This window comes from Rutilus rutilus, assembly GCF_951802725.1.
Source record: "Rutilus rutilus genome assembly, chromosome: 20".
NCBI lineage: Eukaryota > Metazoa > Chordata > Actinopteri > Cypriniformes > Leuciscidae > Rutilus > Rutilus rutilus.
The window spans coordinates 17,465,911-17,488,407 of record NC_140225.1 but is presented as its reverse complement, the minus strand read 5'-3'; the positions used below and the strand labels follow the sequence as shown (position 1 = coordinate 17,488,407).

The 22,497-nt window shown below is 38.1% G+C and overlaps 1 protein-coding gene across 3 annotated transcripts in view; it reads left to right on the top strand.

The window, feature by feature from the left end:
- Positions 1-21,030, top strand: part of rtn1a (reticulon 1a) — a 29,827-nt gene extending 8,797 nt beyond the window's left edge. The window contains exons 2-10 of one of the 3 annotated variants that reach the window (XM_084392093.1): positions 54-854; positions 3,319-4,221; positions 13,290-13,304; positions 16,744-16,951; positions 17,034-17,172; positions 18,680-18,749; positions 19,991-20,037; positions 20,677-20,735; positions 20,851-21,030. In XM_084392093.1, coding sequence (XP_084248219.1) covers positions 54-854; positions 3,319-4,221; positions 13,290-13,304; positions 16,744-16,951; positions 17,034-17,172; positions 18,680-18,749; positions 19,991-20,037; positions 20,677-20,735; positions 20,851-20,890 — 2,282 coding nt within the window. In that variant the 3' untranslated portion in view covers positions 20,891-21,030. Of the gene's footprint in view, positions 1-53; positions 855-3,318; positions 4,222-7,913; positions 8,307-13,289; positions 13,305-16,743; positions 16,952-17,033; positions 17,173-18,679; positions 18,750-19,990; positions 20,038-20,676; positions 20,736-20,850 lie in introns of those variants that run through there. The other 2 variants (XM_084392094.1, XM_084392095.1) reach the window with 2 other exon arrangements.
- The last annotated feature ends 1,467 nt before the right edge of the window (positions 21,031-22,497 follow it).

Sequence of the window (22,497 nt, the reverse complement as noted above, 5' to 3'; positions counted from 1 at the left end):
ACAGATATGGATTTCCATTACTAATAACATTTGTTGTCTCTCTCTTTCTCTAGATGACTCTCTGTCTGACATGTTTATGAAGTCATCGCCAGGAGAGGGTGATCTGTACACCTCTCTTCTGTCCTCAAAGTCCTCCTCCAATCCTTTTAATGATGGTGCCTCTCTCTTCTCCTCTGAGGGCAACCGTTCTCCACCTGCTCCCACCGGAACCGACTCTGGAATCGGCATGACCCCAGGTGACCCCTCAGACCATCAGACAACCCTGCAGGGCTCACACAAGACTGACCATTACAGCTACATGGACATGGGGGATGATCTCTGTGATTTTGGTAGTGTGGGCAATGCCAAAAACAAGCAGCAGCCTCCAATGTCTGGCTATGGAGATGACGAAGATGATGATGACGAAGACGAAGATGACATCCAGGACTTCAAGTCTAAGATTCATGAAAAGGAAAGTAAGGAATCCAGCCATGAGCCCTTCGAGCTGGGTCACTATTTGGAGAAGAGCCCTCTTGGATCTGAAGAAACTAAGGTGAAGAACAGTCAGGGATCGGCCGGCGGGCAGCATGCGTTTCCATACGTGGAGGATCCTTCGGACGAAGAGATGGCAGATTTCCGATCATACCGTAGGATGGAAACGCCACAGAGTGCCAGTCCTGTAAAGATCACCGTGACAACAGAATCCCACTCTGCTACGACCCAGCCAGTGAGAGTGTCTCCACAAGGGGGCATGTTCGAGAGAGAGAGCGTGCTCAGTTTTGGTCAGCAGGGTCTTCCCACCGTAACACTGTCAGAACCAGAAGACGACAGCGCAGCCTCGTCAGCTAACCACTCCCCTAACCACTCCCCTACAGGTAGATCCCTCCCACTTGTGCTTGAGAATTGAATTGAATTGAGAATGCTCTTTATATTAAATCCATTTCTGTATTTGAAGTGAATTTAAATAGGGGTAGCAAACCGGATGTAGACATGATGCAGAATTAACTGAATTCATGTAGCCAATTTTTAACTAGAAAAGCAAAGTCAAGCCTAGTTATCAGGTAGTTTGAATTTGAAGGTAGTTATGGGCAGTATATACGAAAAAAGTTTAATAAGAGATGGTCAACCAACTGACAACCAAAAATCAAAAGTTCATCCCAATTGAAGAAAAGGTGCAACACTCACTCTAGAAAAAAGTTTGAACTTTATTAGTTTAAAGGGAGGGTAGGCAATTTCGTAGAGGCTAGCAATAGCAATATAGCTTTGAAAGCATTAGATCCCACTCTCCCTTCAGAGTGTCTGTAAAGCCACGCCTCCTCCAAACACAGGTCATGCACGGCCAGAGAAGATTCTGCAAAGCGCCACGAGAGACTGCGATAAATTACCTCATGTCTCAAAACATATACCAGTACAATAAGTTTTTTTTTAGTCGCTTTGGTACTATTTTCACAAGTAAGGTGTACATTTTCAAAACTCTTAGTACAAAAATCCAAACTGATCACGCTTGTAACACAGCTAGTCTTTCTTTCATAATGTTTGTAATAGTGTCTATTCAATGTGTTATCAAAAGGTGTGATGAAGTATGACACTGCCATGAGGTTTTGTGCTAGAACAGAGTTTACTGGCAATATGTTCTCACTGTATACCATATGACTGAATCTGTACTGTAGTTGACCTTTACAGATGAAGGGTGAGTTACAGTAATGTGGCAGCCTCTTCCATGGTAATCTGGCATATATACTGTTATGTAAAACGCTGTATTTGATGCCATCTGTCTCCCTTGATGCATCTCTGATCAATCTGATGTTACACACACATTCATTGACTGTTTCCTCTCCCTTGTACTCTATCCTGCACTATGTTCACAAATGGCAAATTTCTCTCTCTCTCTCTCTCTCTCTCTCTCTCTCTCTCACACACACACAAACACACATTCGTGTGCACTTTGAACATGGTCACATCCATATCGGAAAAGTTTATAGAAACTGTCTATAGAATCAATATCTATAGAAATCTATAGGTGTACAAAATGATTGATTAATCATTAAGTTCATTTGGATTAAATAATAGCCAAATCTATTAAACTGAACGAGAAGAGATGCAAATCAAAAGTTTGATAGTAAGAGCATTATGAAAGGCAGTTACTGTGAATGAAACATATGAAACACTTATTTTTTGTTGTGAAAATGATACTTTGTGATTTTGTGTATTGTACTAACACAATTGAAAAGTGCTAAAATGTTTGAAAAAAGTGCACTTTTGATGATCTGTTGTGATATTAGCACTAAGAGTTTTGAGACTGTACAACTTACTTGTGAAAATAGGCTAGTACCAAAGAGAATAAAAAAAACTGTAATAATGAACGTAAACAATTCGGACTTGTACCACCTGACTGCTGCAGATTCATTTTGGCGTTGATAGTGTTGCCAGAGAAATTCATAAATCTGAGTCTGAGGACGTGACCGCTCCGGGTAAGAACTTAGAGTAATTACGGTTATGACATGGCGTGAACGCAGCATAAGCTCGTTGTTTTGATTCATGAGGAATTGTAAAAGGCCTGTTTGTTTGAGAAGTTCGATGACTGTCCGTCTACAACTCTGCATAACCTTTCAGAACGCGCCGTTGACGTCAGATGTCTGCATGAGCAGGGTGCGCGGAGGTATGGAAATGAGTCTGAGAAATGCATAAATGTAAATACATATGTTGACAGGCAGGTAGGACATCGACACGTCGTATCTGGACAAATATTTTTTGGTCCTGAGACTTCCACAGAAGATATAAGTTCATGTTTTAAAATTACGACCACTTCTATTATTGATTGCTTAAGTGAAGAAGGTTTCATCCAGAATAGCAAAAAGTGTTTATGAAAATTTGCCTACTCTGTCAAGGCCTTCAACAGACATAGTAATGGAGAGTATAAGATAGATAGATAGATAGATAGATAGATAGATAGATAGATAGATAGATAGATAGATAGATAGTGTGAAATACAATCAATTCACATACATTTAATCTTCAAATTCAGTCATAAGTGAGACATTTCTTCAATTGTGATTTCTATATTTTGCATAATTATTTATACAAATATATATTGTATTTATTTAGTTAGTTGACAAAACTGTTTTTATTTATCATAATTGCAACAAATTACTTTATCTCAAAATGGGTAAATGGGTATTAGAGGCAGAAAAAACACTCATCTGGAGTGTTATGGTCTTGCCTCTAATTCATTTTTTAGGGCATATTTTAAAATTATAATACATATTATATTTGTTCCGTCATATTTTAGTCTTTCTTAAATTCGTACATTTTGTTACTTTCCTCAATCCTCTTTTTCAGGTCGCGAGTCTCCATCTGATGTGCTGTTCCAGCCTGCAGGAATGAAGTCTATGAGCTCCACCCAAGATTCCAGCAGCATCAGCTCTCATCCCAATCTTCCTGCAGCCCAGGACATCAAGAGTGCAACCAAACCCTCATCCCCGTGGGATCAAGACCTTCACGGCAGTGAAGACGAGTCTGGAGATTCAGAAATTGAGCAAGTGGCTGAAGATTCTGATTCGCCGATACACGACTTGACATCAAAGACCCCGCCCACAAAAGACGGATTCAGTCCAGCAAGCAACCCATTTGAGCAGACCAGCTACACATCTGCCACTGACAAAGCTAGTAACCCATTTGACAAGCCACAAACCAACAAGGTCAGTGTTAGTAACCCATTTGAGCTATCTGGGGGAACCAAGGTGGGCTTTGGTCAATCCAGCAACCCTCCCCTTTACAGTCTGTTACGAGAGGAAAGGGAGGCGGAGCTCGACAGCGACCTGTTAATCGAATCAGCTTCTGAAGAAAGTCCCAAGAGGGAGCAGGAATACTCTGCCCCAAAACCTCCTGAAACATCATCTCCCCTGACCACAGGCGTCACGTCCTCGAAGCCCATCGCAGCCTCCTCCCCTTCGGCCTCTCCCTTCACCGACCCCCCAGCCAACACCCTGAGAGAAACAGAGAAAGAAAAAGAGAAGGAAAAGGAAAAGGAGAAAGCAGCGCCCGTTGAGAAGCCCAAGCCGCAACCAGAGGACAGCTGGTCCACCAAACCCAGGCCTGCAGTAATGGGAACGTCTACAGTGACTCCGGAGCAGAACTCCGGTCAGGAGAAGGAGAATAAAAGCAAAAGCAGTATTGTGAGTTCTACCACAGAGAAAGAGGCTGATCTGTCCTTGTTACTCCATAGCTTCAGCAGACAGAAAGGTAAGATGCTCTGCGCTTATTCTTCCTCCAAGCAGTGTTGTTTCATTATCATTTAAATAATATAATGATATTAAGTTGGTAATGATAAGGCATATAATGCATGCATAATTAATAGAGTTTAATGTACAAAATATTTGTGGACACTAATTTTTTTCACTTAGTAGGTACAGGTATGACACAAAATTAATTTCAGATCCTAACATTGCTTTATAACCAAGGGTGCTTTTAGAACAATTAATTAAAATGCTAAAAACAACACACGAAAAAAAACACTATACACAAAAAAATCCAAAATGTAAACCGAAATCAAGAGTTGATATATCAACACCCCCATTTTCTGTTAAAAACAGAAACAATCATAAATGCCAGAGAAAATATATTTGCCAATATGGGGGTCCTTCGAATATTGTGTTGTGACAATGGGAGGCCTTGGAGTCAAAAATGTTGAGATCCATTACTCTAGGATTGAAGGTTTGGAAGCTAGCTAACATTAGCGCTGTGACACAGAGAACATCCACTGATGCCTGACAGCTGTGATGAGAGGTGGTGAGTGTCATGAACTGATGAAGTGATGATGTAGGAGTACCAGCTCATCTCCTGTTTATCACCAAATGCCATCTCTAAACACATTCATTACAAAAAACTATTTTTGAATAGATCCTATGATGCAGTATATCACCATAACAGCTTACACGAGAAGTAATTTACTTAACTAAGGTAATTCAGAATTAAGGTATTTAATAGCATAAGATAATTCGCATAATCTTTTTCATTATCGAAAACAGTCATGCCAGACAAAAGAGTTGTGAATGTGAGTTCGCAGTCTGTATTGAATGCAATGCAATCAAATAAACATGAACCGCTAAATAATGTAGTCTGATTGACAAACAAAGGACTCTTATAAGCCGACTCTTTTTAGTGAATCAAACACATACGGTAGGACGTGGCCATCCGGCCAATGTATTGCCCATTCCCTAAAATGATTGACTCTTATGTGCTTGTTCTTTCAAAGAATAGTTCAAAAAGGTGAGTTATAGTCTAAATTAATCTGAAATGCTGTATTGTACTTATATTTACAGCATTAGAGACATTTTCTGTAATATATGTAACCAAAATTAACCTTAATTTTTATTGTATTGAACCCAAAATATTCATTTAAATCATGGGTTCCTGGATTCCCTGTGCAATTCATCTCACTGATCTGATTCTTTATCACCAACTCTTTGAATGTGTTGCTCAGAGGATGCAGTGTTGAGGAGATTATTGTCACATCTGGTGTTTTCCATAAAAGAGTAAACAGAAAAGCCTGCTTATGTTGCAAGGACTAATTTGATTTCAAAAACGCAAAAATGCAGTCTTTTTATAAGGCATTAAGGAACATCACACATTTGTGTAACAGCCTGTCTACTAAGATGCCTTAATCTATTAATCAATTATTTTGAAGGTAGCATAGGTTAACGATTCGATGCATATAAACTAGAATAAATAAATTCCCATTTTCCATCCATAAATATGCATTGTAGCCTTTAAATGCTTGTTTATAACTAAAGCTCGCTTGAATTTATTTATTGTTTATGTCTAGATCATTAGATATGACAACGTGGTCCTTTGAAAGCGATATGAAACCAGTTTCAATGTGAAGTGCCTTGTTTGTGAAGTCAGATTGACCAGGCAGGCACAGCCACAGACTGGGTCGATTGAGTCTGAATTAGGGGATAATCTCCCTCTAGTGGTGGGTTTAAACAACTGCACTGTGGCTTATTTACATAACTTCTCAATAACAAAGAGCCAGCAGAAAACCTCTAGTGTACCCTGACCCAAAAAGATATCACAGCTCCTGTGGTGTGGTATTAACTATCATCAATTCTTGTCATATTGTTAAGACTAATGACTAAAATTGCAAGCCTTCATTTGGATATTTATGACAGGAGTGATATTCTGTTAGGTTTATGAACTTGTTGACTCCAGAACCAGAACACACATCTCTAAACATGCTCATCTCTGGAGTCACTCAGTGTTTGCGTGAACCTGAGAGCCATGCAATCGTGACGGTGGTGGGAGGAATGAACATTAGAACAAATGTGTTTTGGATTAAAGTTGTTTTCTCCGGAAAAGCAGACTTTCTAGCCTGTTGGATTTTATATAGTATTTTTATATAACTCTCTTGTAAAATGGGGGCAGTGCATGCACATATGATGATACAAGCATGTTTTTCTTCATCATTTTGAAGGAAGAAACAGCAGTTGATATTATATATGAATTAATTTGCTACGTTGTTTCATTTATTCCTTATATTAAAGGTATAATATATTAGGTTGTATAACATACTTGTGTATATCTGATGTTGTGAATTGCGTTTACACACACACACACACACACACACACGCACACACACACACGTTCCATTAATTGTCTGGTGAGTGAAACTGAAGGTTCTGGAATGTTGGAAAAAGAGGTCAACGCCTTTTATGCAGCTCTCCCGTAGATCCCCTGCAGAGGGCGGTAGAGACTACAGTTTTATGTAACAAAGCTTTAGGTTTTTTAATTGAAATACTTTTATTTGAACATTACCAACAGATCGTTCTATAGTGGTGAAGTATATCGTCATGTGAATAGGCGGGGTGTTTTTAATGTGGTGATATTAAACCATTAAAACAACTATTACACTGCAATTCTGACTGAGACAATCTGGATCTGCAGATCAGCCCGTTGCCATAGTAACACGGGAGGCAGGGAGCTTAAGCTGTTACCCTGGTGAGCGCTTCGTGGGAAGATGCAATGGGAAACAGAAGACGATGATGAAAATGAATAAAACTGAAATCGTCGAATACCAGACCTTCTGGAAACATTCACTTTTTGTTTCTCTGTTGTAATGAATATGTAGCTCTATTGTTATTTGTAACTCAGTCTGTAAGGACTTATATTTTCACACTTAGCCTGCAATGTTCTAAGTATGGAAGCTTGTTTCAGCAAAGGAATTGTGAGTTTTAAAGTCAGAATTGCGTGATATAAACTAAACTCGCAATTACCTTTTTTATATTTTTTTATTCAGTGGCGGAAACAAAGCTTCAGACCTTATTCACAACAGCGCCATCTTTGATTTTTAACTGGAATGAAAGCGAGGCTGTGAGGGATAAGACTTACTGTGTTTTCAATGGCATCTGCTTTAAAAAGCTGTATAAAGCTCCCAGATCACCTACGTTTTCTGGAACTTTCACTAAAGTTATTTGTCTACTGAAATTTCTACATGGATCTAACTACGGTTGCAGACGCTCAGTCAACTTGCTCTCGAGTGTTCATGGGCCTGCTTTCAGTGCTTTGACCGTTCCAATATGGCGGACGGCTTACGTATAGCGGCCAATAGAAACAGCCACTACGTATATATCATATATATTTATGTGTCTATCCCGTTAAAATTCAAAAATGGCGCTGCTGTGAATAAGGTCTATATGAGCTGTGGAAAATCATATTAAGTGATCTAGGAGCTTTTTACAGCGGATGCCATTGAAAACATGGCAAGTCTATCCCTCACAGCCTCGCTTTCATACATGTCATGGCGCTGCTCTGAAAAAATGGTCTATAGGTTAAGTCTTAATGCAATAAAATAATAACTGTTTGCGGATACCAAGAAATAAATGACCCATCAGACTCCACCCATTTTTAGCCGACAACAATGCCACTGAGGTCACATGACCATATGTTTATGGATGAGCTTTGTTGGTTAGGGTGGGGCGTCTTTGATCTGAATCCCCCCATCTCGCCCCGGGCGCTGCATATGGTACGATCCGCTCTCTGCGGTGGAGGAGGCTGCAGTGTTTACCGTTTCATCCAGCAGAGCGCCACCTCTCCTTCTCTTTCTCTTTCTCTGCCTGTATCCTTACTGAGTAGCTGTAGCGTCCCTCTCCCCTGCTCTCTTCTCTCTTTTCTGGCCGTTCATGCCGTTCGGACGTGTGAGATAGTGGGTCTCGGGAATACACAAGATCTGCGAGAGGGAAAAAAGAAAGACGACAGCACCGAGAGAAGCGACAGAGGAGGGGAAGACATGGATAAAGGGAAGTGCACCTGGAGCAGCTGGAGAGGACAGGGTACAGATTTCGCGTTTGTCTGTGTAAAATTGTATTTTATGGTGTTTATCTTACCACACCATACACCATGTTTGATTTGCGTATGTTATGCCATGAATTTGTGTGTTTTAGTTTTTGCGTTTTACATTAAGCTTCAGCTTCCTCTCAGTCTTTGCGCTGGTGGGACAAAGAGAGGAGAGGCATCTGTTTTGGGATGAGGGCTGGCAGGTGGTCTGTCTGCTTCATAGTAATGCTGATATGGAAACCCCGCTGTGTCGTTAGATTAGGCTCCGGGTGCCATGGTACAGAGTTCAGGTTGTTTTTATATTCAATCGCGGTTTCAGCAACGCTAGATGAGGCTGTCGCTATAGCAACCAGGTCACACCCATCCCGATTACGTCATTGTCTTCAACAGGCATCCATGATACCTTGAGATGGAAAAAAAAATACCTAGAGAAGGAAGACATTGAACATATTGTTGATACATTTTGTGTATTGTATTCAATTATATTATAAACATGTCATCTCTATTTTTTGCATTGATACTCAAAATACCTAGAGAATGAAAGAGGGAGAAGGATGGTAGGGTAGGAGATTGCAAAAAAAGAGAAAGACATGATCTTTTTAAAAGAGAAAAAAAAACCCAGAAAACGCTCTCTAGGCTGTTCCAGTAGAATGGCAGGCACATTTTAAATGTCCATTCAGATAAAGGTAGTGCAGACATGGCATTTATAGATACTGCATTGTGTGAATGTTAGCAGTCTGTGTTTGTAAAGCTACAGTATTTGAGTACGATTGTGTTCAAAGCTGAAATGGTTGACTGTAACTAGATGGAAAAATTCAGCGTTATAGTTGGCCTGACAACATTCTCAGTATTAGGTGTTCTGAATGGTTTCTGCTATGGCGTCTCTGTCGTTTTAGTCATATATATATATATATATATATATAGCAGCTTTCATTGGCCAAGGACCGCCCAGATGCCATCTGACTGACATGCATAGCAACCAATCACAGTTCATTTTGTTCCGTGTCATGTTTAGGGGTGTGAAAATGTAACGTTGATGTCCCTACAGTAACAGACTGATGTGTAAAACTATTGGACGTATTTTAAAGAGTTGATGCCACGAACTTTACATACTTCACATACTTTTGAAAATCTAGCGTTTAGTTGATCCTGATAAGCGCTCATTGCCACAGTTGTAAACACAACGGCTTGCTTCTTCCATAAGGAGGTTTGGCTTCACGACAGCCTTGTTTCCAGGCGGACCGTTAAAGAACGTGACACACACGTCTCCCGGAAATCCTGTAGAATTCAACCAATCAGATGACAACTTCGAAAATCCTAAAGTGTTTCCAATTTTGTGTGCCATATGTATTAGATCAAGGTTTCTCAAACTCGGGTTTCTCTAAACTGTGCAGGACAGTGGCCCTCCAGGTCAAAACCCTGTATTAGATGTTCAGCCAATGGTTCGTGTCTGAGGCTGAGACTAGGTCACAATACGCAATCCGTCCGCCATATTGGAACGGTCAAACATTCGAGAGCAAGTTGACTGAGCGCCTGCGACCGTAGTTAGATGCATCTATGAATATCTATATTTGCAATAGTCTTCAGCAGATGATTTAGCTAAACTAACACAATACAACAAGATAAAGGCGTCAGCTAACACGACATTAAAAAGTTACCATAGTAAAAGTAAAAACATTAAAGTTAAAACCTGTAATATTGATTTAATGCATTTAAAAACACAAACCAACACATTCTCACCTGTGAAAGGTTATTCTATTTCTTCGGGAAATTCAATGTTGTCGCATCATTTATTCTTACTGTGAGTGACGACATGCTGACTGTTCCAAGATGCAGAGGGTCGAATGTGGCATCTACGCATACATATCTATGGTTGTAGTTAGTTGCTAAGTGGTTGGTCACTGGCAAAAGTAAAGATGAAAAAAACGAGTCCATCCTTGTGGTCCCTAGACATATGCAGAGCCCTTTTTAATGTATGTTTACAACTACAATACATAGTTAATAGGTCATTAATCTGTTTCTACCTTTATGTACGGAAACAATTTAGAAATTCTACTCATGGTCATTTAACAACAAAAACATGAGTCGTGCCCCAAATTACATACTATACACTATGAACTTATACTATGCACCATTTACTCAATTGTCTTATGTATAAATTTAATGAGGAAATGTGTGACAGTTGTGTGCGTGAAGGCTCCAACATTCCACACATTTTGGGATGCACTTATGCATGTTTTCTCTTCACTCTTAATCACCATTTTCCCTGCAGGAGCATATGACATCACTATGAAATCATTTCTTGTTTTTGATGATTCATATTGAACTCAGACCCCTCTAAATACATTCTCATGCACTCAGAGAGAAAACATTCAGTGCTGTATTTTTAAAACCACTCACAGACCTGAAGCCGATGTTTCTGTTTTATTTGAACTCATTTATATATATTCGTCTGTAGTTAGAAACTTAATTAAATCAAAGCAAGTAAATAATTAATAGCTTATTAATGGATTTCTTCTGATTACACATTTACACCTAACAAAACCACTGCTGAAGTTTAGTTTCGTTTAGTAGACGTTTAAATGGAAATGTGTACACAATGCATTTGTTACAGTATCTTTGTTTAGTTGTGTTTATCTATATAGCGGCATCTCTGAAAATTCAGTACAATAATAATAATGGGATTGGTCAAGAGTAGGAAGGAATCAGATAAATGTCTCTGTTTTTCTTCCTCAAATCAGCTTGACCCATCCCTTCCCTCTCGCACAATATGTGTAACAAATAAATGAAACATTAGGAACATAATATTCCCTCTAGATTTCAATTATTGTTGTATCGTTTGGTGGGGCTGCACATCCTGTCCCCTTGGATTCCGTTTCCCGTTTAGCTCTGGAATTGCATGGTTGTGTGTGTGCAACTCTCTTGATTCTAACATATTACACATCTTGCCTTGCAGAAAATTGGATAGTTTTTGCTGTTCTTTTATTCAGATGAGGAGCCCAATATACTGTATGAGTACCAGGATTGTGATCGCAGTAAATCTGCCGCCTGGGTCACCTATTTTTGAGATTTATGTGTCAGCAGCCCAGATCATTAACCAATAAGCTACCACCAACCCTAATTAAAACTTAAACTGGCACAAAAATGTGACAAAAACAGCATCGTTGGTGTGGATTCAGTGAAGACGGAGCCTCTGCTACTTTTTTTAAAGGGACTGTTCAACCAAAAATGTTATCATCATCATTTACTCACCCTCATGCCATTCCAAACCTGCATGACTTTCTTCTTTGGTGTCTCCGTGTTTTCAATATTTAACTTTTGTGGCAGGGTGAATAAAGACAAACACAGTGAGTGTGGCCTCAGGCCAAATAAAATATACATACAATATTAAAAAGGTGGAGAATAAAGTGTCTAATGGGAATATTGTGTGTGGTAACTCGCCATGCTTGGGCACTGTGAAGGTCAGAAGTGCAGAGAAGAGTTTAAGGAGGTCACACATGCTCCCTTTCTGGTCTGGGATGTGTTTCACAGCTTAGCATACTAGCTTAGCATAGTGAACTGATTAAGAAAACCTGTTTTGATTCGCTAAAAAAAGATATCCAGATGTTCAGCCATTTTGAATGAACATTTAGGCTTTCAGTCCCAATAGTGTGCATCAGTGCCTGCCCACTTTCTCAGCCGCCTTGGTGTTTTAGAAGTATTTTTCCCATTCATTTATCCCATGGGGACTTTAAAAAAAAACTCTTTAAGAGTTTTTAGCTATGAATTAAACCAGTCAGCTACGAGGTGAATCACAGAAAGACAAATGCTTTACTGAGATAAATAACAGTCCCATGGAGCATTGTGAATGACATAATTGAAATAAATACGATGGAGACATATAAAACTATTGATTTAAAGATGTTTGTTATGTAAATTATATATATTTTACATTTATTGCGCACACACATATATATAGCAGGTTGCATCGTTTCCGGTTCAGGATTTTTGTATGTGCTTCAAATAAATATAGAGCCGTTTTACTCAAGATACCTTCAAAAGTGAGCAAAGATCAAAGATGAGCAGAACCGATGATGTCCTATTTTTCTTCTGCTCAATAACATTAAGATATTTAAAATAGGATAAAATGGCATCAATAAAAGAACTAGCTAGGTTAGCTGATTAGCTTAAATAGATAGTCCATAGATGTCGCCGTCAGTTCGTACTGCCATTAACACTTTCTCCGACAAGTTAGTTCATGAGACATTCACCATAAAGCCTATGTAGTTTTTCACAATGAATTCTGCTGTTGAACATGATTATTTAAAAAATAATGTGGGCTGATGGATGGCCTCAACAAAAGCATACGCCAGCGCTTAATAACCTCGTATCTCACAGTAGGCCTGTCTTTTTTAAGTTATTGAAATCAGTTCCCCTATGGAGAAACATTAATGAGATTTTTACTTCCAGAACTCCACAGTAGCACTCATGCTTTTGCTTGTGGCAGTGACTTTTCATTTAGGAAGTGAATAGTTGTATACAATGTCGGCCTGGGTGCCAAGCTCTCTGATGCTATAATTACACTCCGACATTTAAACACCAGCGCACATGCACACAATTACCCCCCACCACCACCTTCGTATTTTAAGCTGGCCCCCTAAGCAATGTGTGTAAGGGAAACTGGAACACTGTATCTATAGCAACTGCTGCTGCCCTCTTTCTTTCTTTTCACACACACTAACACACACATACTCGATGAAACAAGATGGATTAATTGGGTTCTGTGATGGGTCACACATATTTCTGTTTTCGATTGTGTTTTTGTTCAATCTGAGCTATTTGTCACCCGGTATGCTGTGTGTTTGTGTGTGTGTCTGTCCATTATTAGCCAATGGTAGTATGAGCAGGCCCCCCTCCCTCTCATTCCCTGCCTTTCTCTCTCTCCTTTTGTGTGCGTTCCCACTCACTGTCTCTCTCTCTCTTTTTCTTGCTGTCTGCAGTCATGGGTGGTTCAGGTCAGTATCTCTCTCTGTCTTCTGTTAGTTTTGGTGTTTTGACATCAGAAACCAGGGACCTCTGTGACAGTATTGATTTATGAGTCTATAGTGATGGAGTTAACTATAGATGTCACTGGTTTTGATGGATAAGTGAATTCTGTGGTGCTGTAGTGTTCATATTATAGAGCCCATGTTAAGTCACCTAACTACTGTATAGTCTTAAACACTAATTATATTATATTAGTCTACATTAGTTAGTCAATGGTTAACGGTGTGTGTGAGGAGAAAGAGTGTGAGCGTTGCTGTTTTTAGTCTTGTTCTATTTAAAGAGGTGTTTAACAGAAGGATTTCTCAGAGTAGGAAAGTGCATCATTATAAAGGGTTGTATTTGAAGTTGTTTGCTGTTTAACATTATTATTGATGAGAAATAATCAGAATAAAAAAATAATTGATAGTGTATCCAATCTGAAGTCTGCACTTCATCTTGGAGAAAATCATTTGGAAAAATCTCGAGATAAAAATGGCCGATATTTCTGCCCTCCTCTAAGCTCTGCAGGGCTAAATTTAGCCCAGTGGGACCAATGGGAGACTCACGCAGGGGACTACAGATGTCGTGCACACGCTAGAGTGTGACAGACCAGCTTCAGTGAGTGTGTGTAACAGTTTCTTCCAAAGCTGCAACCAAAGGTGTAAAAATAGTTGTAAAAAAAAAAAGAAAAGAAAAAACATCAGCTACTGGGATCTCTCGGTTGCTGCAGAGACTGAAGAGATGATTCAGAGATCTCAATATGCTGGTTCGCATGGCAACAAGTTACCAATTCTAGTTGCTTCAGCTTTGTGATATTTGGGCAAAAATGGAAAGATGAATGTTTTTCCTCCAGTAGCCAGAGAAGAAAGACCTGATCTTCTTAGATACCTGCTTGAAACCGGTCCATTATCTCACAAGCTTGCGTTAAACCTGCTTGGTTATGAAGTATCATAATAATTTTAAAGAACTTGCATACAAGTATGCAAAGAAGTGTACATTTTCTTTGATCAAACGAATGGGTCATAGCTTTTATTATATACAATACTATTCAAAAGTTTGGGGTCGGTAAGATTTAAGAAATTAATACTTTTATTCGGCTAGGATGCATTAAATTGATAAATTGAATAAATAAATGTATTAATTGATATTATTAATAAATAAATTGACAGTAAAGACATTTATGTTACAAAATATTTCTATTTCAAATAAATACTTAAACTTTCTATTTATTAAAGAATCCTAAAAGAATTCATAACAGTTTCCACAAAACTATTAAGCAGTACAACCCTTTTCAACATTATTAATAATAAAAAAAATGTTTCTTGAGCAGCAAATCAGCATATTAGAATGATTTCTGAAGGATCATGTGACACTGAAGACTGGAGTAATGATGCTGAAAATACAGCTTCCCATAACAGGAATAAATTACATTTTATAAAAATAAAAAACTGATATTTTTACAATATTATTGTTTATGATCAAATAAATGCAGCCTTGATGAGCATAAGACACATAAAAAATTCTTACAGACCTAAAACTATAACGGTAGTGTATGTGTACTTAAGCATAGCTAGAATGCTATATTGAACAATCAGCATACAGGACTTTAACCAACCCCGCATCCATATATGACTACTAAATATTATATGAAAAGCAGTATGTCAAATTAGTAGTAGTCATCAAATGTAAAATAGCAAATATAAGCTCCAGAATAGTTTCCGTGGAACAGTGTGTTTTCCGACCCATAATGAAGATTATATTTGGTCAGCGAGTGTGCTTGGTTTTAATCTGTTCAGTGTAAATACTGTATGCTCAAAGACTTTCCAAATTATTTTGTACTTGGTAGATGACAGACATGCAGTGAAGAGAACGATGAGACTGATTTGTAGGTTTGCATGTGGAGGATTGTGTGATGTCTGGGCTGGTAACCAAAAGATTTGAACCCTGCTGTTGGTGGTCCTTGAGCAAGACACTTAACATTAGGTTGCTTCAAGGGGGATTACTCTTGTAACTTAAGATGGATAAGTCAGTGATGTTGCAAACAGAAATTCAACTCCTTTAATAGAGTGACAGTTATTTCACCATAGTTGAGGTTTTGCCTTTTATCGGTGTCATTTTACATGGTTATACTTTACCATATGCAAACTAATGGTGGCCTACAAGTGTACAACCTTCATGCTCCTCTTCATTTCACTGTTACCTCTTAAATTGAAGTTTATACAGTGAAGGCATATAGCTCAATGTGTCAATATTACAGCACTTCTGATAACATGACTATTGCACTGCATATGTCTCAGCTAAACATAAATAATTAACCCAGAAGAGTGTGTGCGCACACAGATGGTTAGGGTTAGATACGTTGACAACAGGTGCTGTGAGAGGTAGACAGGTGTGAACTGATAGCCTCAAGGTTACACATTTGCAAGATATGCAGAATTTCTACTGTACTGTAATACTACCTCTATTTAAAATGATTTTTAATATGGAAAATGTAAAAAAAATAATAATAATGGGAATGTATTGATCAGAAAGTGTATGTAGAATAGGACTCATTCACTCATAATTGCGTAGATTATTCGTATTTATATGCAAAGGAGAACGTCTCACAAAACAAAACATTCCGCCTAATTCACAACACATCCATACACCCATGAGTTTCTCAGCCTACTGCTAATGAATTTATAGTGTTGTAAATGAGCAACCATGTGCCTGAGGTTAATATTTGCATAAAACACAGCCATAGAAGGGCTTTTCTGCACAACCTTTTGTTACTCTCAGCGTCTCTAAAAGCATGCTTTTATCAGAGAGCATGTGCAGAGACCCTCGAGCAATGCCAGTTGTGCCATCCTCAAAACCAGTTAAAACACGGTAAACACCGTTTACAGACTCAGATTAGCTAGCTGTAAGTGAGTTTTCATGCAGAGGAACCTTGCATCTCGAGCTATAATGCACCTTTTACTGTATATGATGAAATATATTTAATCGTATCTCTTAACACATTTCTAAAGCCACTCAAGAGTATATAATTTTTGCACACGTGCTGTTTGTGTAAATTTAGATCCAATTTTCTACAAGTAATTGTTTGTGAAAACGTTCGTATGCAGATTTCACACAAATGTTAATTTCATTCAGTAGTAATGAGCTAATTGCCAATTCTGTTGACATTAATACAGTGATAAGCATTACACAAATACTAAACTGCTGCTAATTTGAGAGGTGTCTACATAACCATGTTTTACAGGGTATAATTTCTGTACTAAAATATAACAAGTGCAGAGAAACTTGCATCCTGTGAATGTGTAGACGTGATGATGACCAATCAGGCGCATGCTGTAATACTTGTGCACAAAAGTACATAAGAACTGACCAGTGGATTGAACTCTTGTTTTAATCACTGTTCTACTTGTTTTTCTCCCTCCGTCTCTTCAGTGGTAGATCTGTTACATTGGCGGGATCTGAAGCAGTCTGGACTGGTGTTCGGCAGCGTGTTGCTGCTGCTGTTCTCTTTAACCCAGTTCAGTGTGGTGAGCGTTATAGCGTATCTCGCTCTGGCTGTCCTCTCCGCTACCGTCAGCTTCCGAATCTACAAATCAGTCCTGCAGGCAGTGCAAAAAACCGACGAGGGCCACCCCTTCAAGTTAGTCCAGTTTGTCGTCTTCATTTGTGCGTATTAAGCAATGAACATGTTCATCCATTCTCATGGCTTCTCTCTTTTTCAGGGCCTATCTGGAGGTGGAGATCGCTCTCTCTGCAGATCAGATCAGTAAGTATGTGGATAAGACTCAGCTGTACATCAACACCACCATGAAGGAGCTTCGCAGGCTGTTTCTGGTTCAGGATCTGGTCGACTCCATTAAGGTGAAAACGGCTATTAACATTTCATTTACTAATATCACATTACCAAATTTTCGATGATACTATTGCAATTTCAATTTGAATGCCAGATTAAAGGAATAGCCTAGTTCACTTAAAAATGAAAATTCTGTCATCATTTACTCACCCTCAAGTTGTTTCGAACCTGTTAGAATTTCTTTCTTCTGCTGAACACAAAAATAAGATATTTTGAAGAATGTCGGTAACGAAACAGTTGATGTACCCCTATTTTTTTTGTTCCTACTATGGAAGCCAGTAGGGTACATCAACTGTTCGGCTACCGACATTCTTCAAAATGTCTTCGTTTGTGTTCAACAATAAATTCATACAGGTTTGAAACAACTTGAGGGTGAGTAAATGATGACAGAATTTTCATTTTTAAGTGAACTGTTCCTTTAAAGGCACACTCACTAATTTAGCTTCACAGCAGTCTTTATACTGACACCTATTGGCATGGATGTAGTATTGCACAAAAGGTTTCAGTTACAGATGCCTTGGTAGAAATAATCTATGTGCAAGCATATTTGTCAAAGGGGTCATATGATGGTTCTAAAAAGAACATTATTTTGTGTATTTGGTTTAATGCAATGTCTTTACGTGGTTTTAGGTTAAAAAAAGTCATTATTTTACACATACCGTACATTGTTGTTTGCCCCTCTATGCCCCGCCTTTCTGAAACGCTTTTCAAATTCCTAAAATATGAAAATATACTTACAAGCTGTGTCTGTGAGTTAGAAGCGCCAGACTGTACTTGCAAATATGGAATTGGCCTCTCCCAGGTTTTGGAAACAGTCCTCCGAAAAATGCGCAGCACACAGTCGAATATTTTGGTTGTACTGTTCTGGAACAGTGTTGTAAATAAAGCTTAACCACTGTTTTCTAAGTGTGTCGTCTTTTGGAAGGCCAAACAAAGTAGTTTGGCTTTCGCAATGAAAAACACAGCGTCTTCACGACATGGCGGCAACAATAACACAGCGAGAATAAAAGTTACGCCTTCTTTCTTTGCGTATACATTTGGGCGGTGTTATGAAACTCTGAAACTCCCGTGTTTGAACGAAACGGTTTAGGGAGGCGTGGTTAAGCCTTAACTTTTACAAAGAATATATCTTTGTGTTTGAGACTTTGTAACTCTGCAGATCTTATACATGCACAAACCGCTACATAACACACTAAAGAAAAAGGAAAACAAGAAATCGCATCATATGACCCCTTTAAACACCAAAAGTGGCCAATAATTTTCGAGGTTGATTTCAACGGGTCATGTGATCTCAAAGATGAGTGGCACCCACCAAATTTAGTGTGAAAGAGCTGTTTTAGGCCACTGATATGACTGCAGTCTTCATCTCATGTAGAGTAGGTGTGTGTCATTTTAAAGATATTTAAGTACTATCCATTTTGTTAGACAGTGGAAAAAGTTAGTGAGTGTTAAAAGATAAAAGCATTCAATGAAAACAGCTGTTCATTTGAGTTGACACCATGTGTCTGTGTTTAGTTTGCAGTGTTGATGTGGTTGTTGACGTATGTTGGAGCTCTGTTTAATGGCCTGACCCTGCTGATTCTGGGTAAGAATACAACACAAACATACACATAATATTTTTACAATTTAAAATAACTGTTTTCTATTTGAAAATGTAAAATTTTAAAGTGTTGGCAAAGCTGAATTTTCAGCATCATTACTCCAGTCTTCAGTGTCACATGATCCTTCAGAAATCATTGCAATATGCTCATGTGCTGCTCAAGAAATTTTTTTTTTATTATTATCGATGTTGAAAACAGAATATTCTGAATAATATTTATTATATTGAAAAATGAAAAGTTGCGATTTTCTAGGCTGATATGGCTAGGAACTATACTCTCATTCCTGCGTAATAATCAAGAAACTTTGCTGCCGTACCATGAGTACAGCAGGCGTAATGATATGACGCAGCGCCTGAAAATAGTCCCCAGCTCGGTAACTTCCAACATGACCGGGACTAAGTTTGTCTAACCTATTAGACCTATTTTCAGGGGCTGCATCACATCATTACGCCTGCTGTACTCATGGTACGGCAGCAAAGTTTCTTGATTATTACGCAGGAATGAGAGTATAGTTCCTAGCCATATCAGCCTAGAAAATCACAACTTTACATTTTCCGTCGGTCTTAGTACATGATGTAACTACAGAGGAGTCAAGTTTTAAATAGGAAAAATATCGAAACTCTTTGGTCATTTTTTTGAGAGAGATGCTAATGGTCTTGTCCGATTCAATGATCTATGCTAAGCTATGCTAAAAGTGGTACCGCCAGACCCGGAGTTCGGCTGAATGGATTCGAAAACGGTAAAACTCAACTGTTTAACTCTGGGGGAGTTTTAAAATGAGCCTATTTCCAAAAAAGTGGAGTGGAGTATCACTTTAATGTGTCCTTTAAAAAAAAAAAAAAAAAAAAAAAACCTTTTTGAAAGGTAGTGTACACAGTACACACTATTACTGCTGTAAACCAGTGGATCAGCAGACAGCTGAGTAATGTCTTGAAATTTTTAAATAAATGTTTGATAACCTTTCTCGTATATCAGCACTGATTCGTGAATGTTGTTGATGTTCTAAGAACTGTTCAGCAGTTTCTTTTGTGTTGAGTGTTTGCTGTCTGATTTCCAACCATATCTTAAGTACACACTCAAAATTCCATGTCAGGATGGTTGGTGATGTCACAAACACACACACTGCCGTAGGTCAGGGTGTTATAACCTTAAATGACGATGCAGCATTCTGGGATAGCAACTCTGTTGTCCTGACTGTATTTCTCCTTTGTCTTTCTCTCTTTAGCTGTGGTTTCCATGTTTAGCGTGCCAGTGGTTTATGAAAAGTACCAGGTAATGTTCCCCCCAACACACTTTTTTCTTTCTTTCTAAGGTCCATGTTGTGCCACAATATGATGTTGATTGCTATACCAGCAAAATTGCATGATGCTCAATGCCAATTTTGAGCAATAACTAATGCTATTGAACATTTTAAAAAGTTACATTAAATTCAAATAAAACTGGTTTATTTTGAAATTATTCTTATAATTATTAATTAAAAGCTAACCGATTTGAATCGAGCTAAAGCAAGCAGATAGTTTTGAACACTGGCTGGTTATGTTTTTTTATTATTTTGGATAATTTTTAACACATAAAAGTTACGGACTGCAGCTTTAAGTAAACATTATTTTATTTTCTATAATTCTTTATAAATTATTCAGGTACAGTCAGTAAAAAAAAAATATTTTGGTATTATGTTGTTTTTTTGTTGTTGTACTGAGCAATATTAATTAACTACACATACTTACTCTTGGGTTAGGGTTTGTATTAGGGTTAGTTGCATGTAATTATACAGTCACTACATGTAGGACATTGTAAAATAAAGTGTTACCTTTTGTTTTTATTTTCGTATGGACTTTGTACCAAAATACCAATGCATTTGACTTCCATATTGTCTATGGTGAATCCTCATACGCTTTCTCTCCCTTTCAGACGCAGATTGATCAGTACTTAGGGCTGGTGCGCACCCAGGTTAACTCAATAATGGGAAAGTGAGTTCTGTATTACTATTAACGAACCTTAAACCGTGTTGGGCCTATATAAATTTGATACAAATTTCAGTTGTTAGTTAAAATTACCAGTCTAATTTTTGTGTTTGCTTTTCAGGATTAGAGAAAAGGTTCCTGGGGCCAAAAAGAAGGAATAAACTCTTTGCTTCTGTACGAGTAAACACTATAGCCAGTAAAAACTACAACTTTTGCCAGCACTGAAGGACCCCAACTACACAGGAGGCCAATATATCACCTCAAAAAATAATGATTAAAAAGCATAAAAAAAAAAAAAAAAGATCGTCATGTTAGTGTAACGGCACCAATAAACCCCCCTTCCCCTGTTGCCAGTCACAGGTGAAGCCCTGTTTAAATAACTAACACCGATTCACATTAATGACACCTTGTGGGCGATCGTAGAGCTATAGATATACCAGAGGGACACACACGCAGTGCTTCTCTCTTTCATTGCTTCTGATTTAAGTGCATGAAGTCCAGTCTTGAGTAAATATTTGCTATCTCTGCAGTGCTCTTCCTCTCTGCTTTATTTTGCAGTGCATATTTCCTGCTGTAAAACGTGACACGAAAATGAAAATCATGCCTGTCATATAATCTCCTGCTGCCATGTCGATTAATCGCTTAATTCAACGTCACTGCTAGAGTGGCTCTGTGTACAGACATACTTATTAATATCAAGTTGAAATGTGGAATTTTTTTTTCTCTCTCTTTTCTGTGTATTCCGAGCACAATGATAATTTGAGGATGTTATTACTAAATGTGTAACTGTAATTTTTGCAGAACTGTAGGGATACGTGTAGGTGTTTAAAGACAAGCTTTGTGGTCCTTCTCTAGGGCAGATGATGGTCAGACTGCAGAGCTAAACTCTGTCCAACTTTGTACGATGTTCAGTGTTCAGTTATTTTAAGGTCTTTAACTATTTGCACTCTGTATTTAATTGACGAATGAGAAAAATAAATGTTCCTTAATGTAAGAGGGGTTGGTGTCTTGTCATTCATAGGAAATTGAGAAAGTTAAAGAGAAAGTCATGATGGGGCAGATAAGAGGTATACCGGTATGCTTGGTGTATTATATGTTGTGCAATAAAAGCATTTAATGCACATCTACTTAAAAGGAAATCCCCCAAAAAAATTCTTTTGGCAATTTATTTAATTCACTGAGCCTCATCCAACATTTTGGTTTTCTTTTTCAAAGGGAATTAAACTATAATTGAATATAGACTTGGGCTAATGTTAGTGTTCTAATAAACATTGTTGAAACTTTTCCTTTTTTCTTCATTATAGATTTGGACAGGCTGTGCACCAGAACTACTTTGTAACCTATGGCCTTAAAACCTTTTACTCTTCTACCTTTTAAAAATGCTTCAAAACCAAAAAAAAACAACATTAAAGTATGTTCACAAACTTTAGCCTCTAGTTTCAATGTTCTTTTTTTTTTTTTTATCTATTCAATGGTGTTAAAAATTCAAACCTCAATGTAAAATGAAGACAACATAATCAAACAGATAAGTAGCGACATATTTTCTTCCAAATTGTGATATATATCCTAGGGTAACAATGTCAAAAAGAAAAAAATGGAGGGCTGCAGGACTTGTTCTATTCATTAGTTGTTAATTGGACGGAGTCAGAACACGGGTGAATCTGTACTAAACCTATGCGCGTGAACTCGACAATGGACTACTGTGGACTTCGACCGAAAACAGGATGTAAATACAGGTATGTGCGCTGGCTGAATAAACATCATTTTT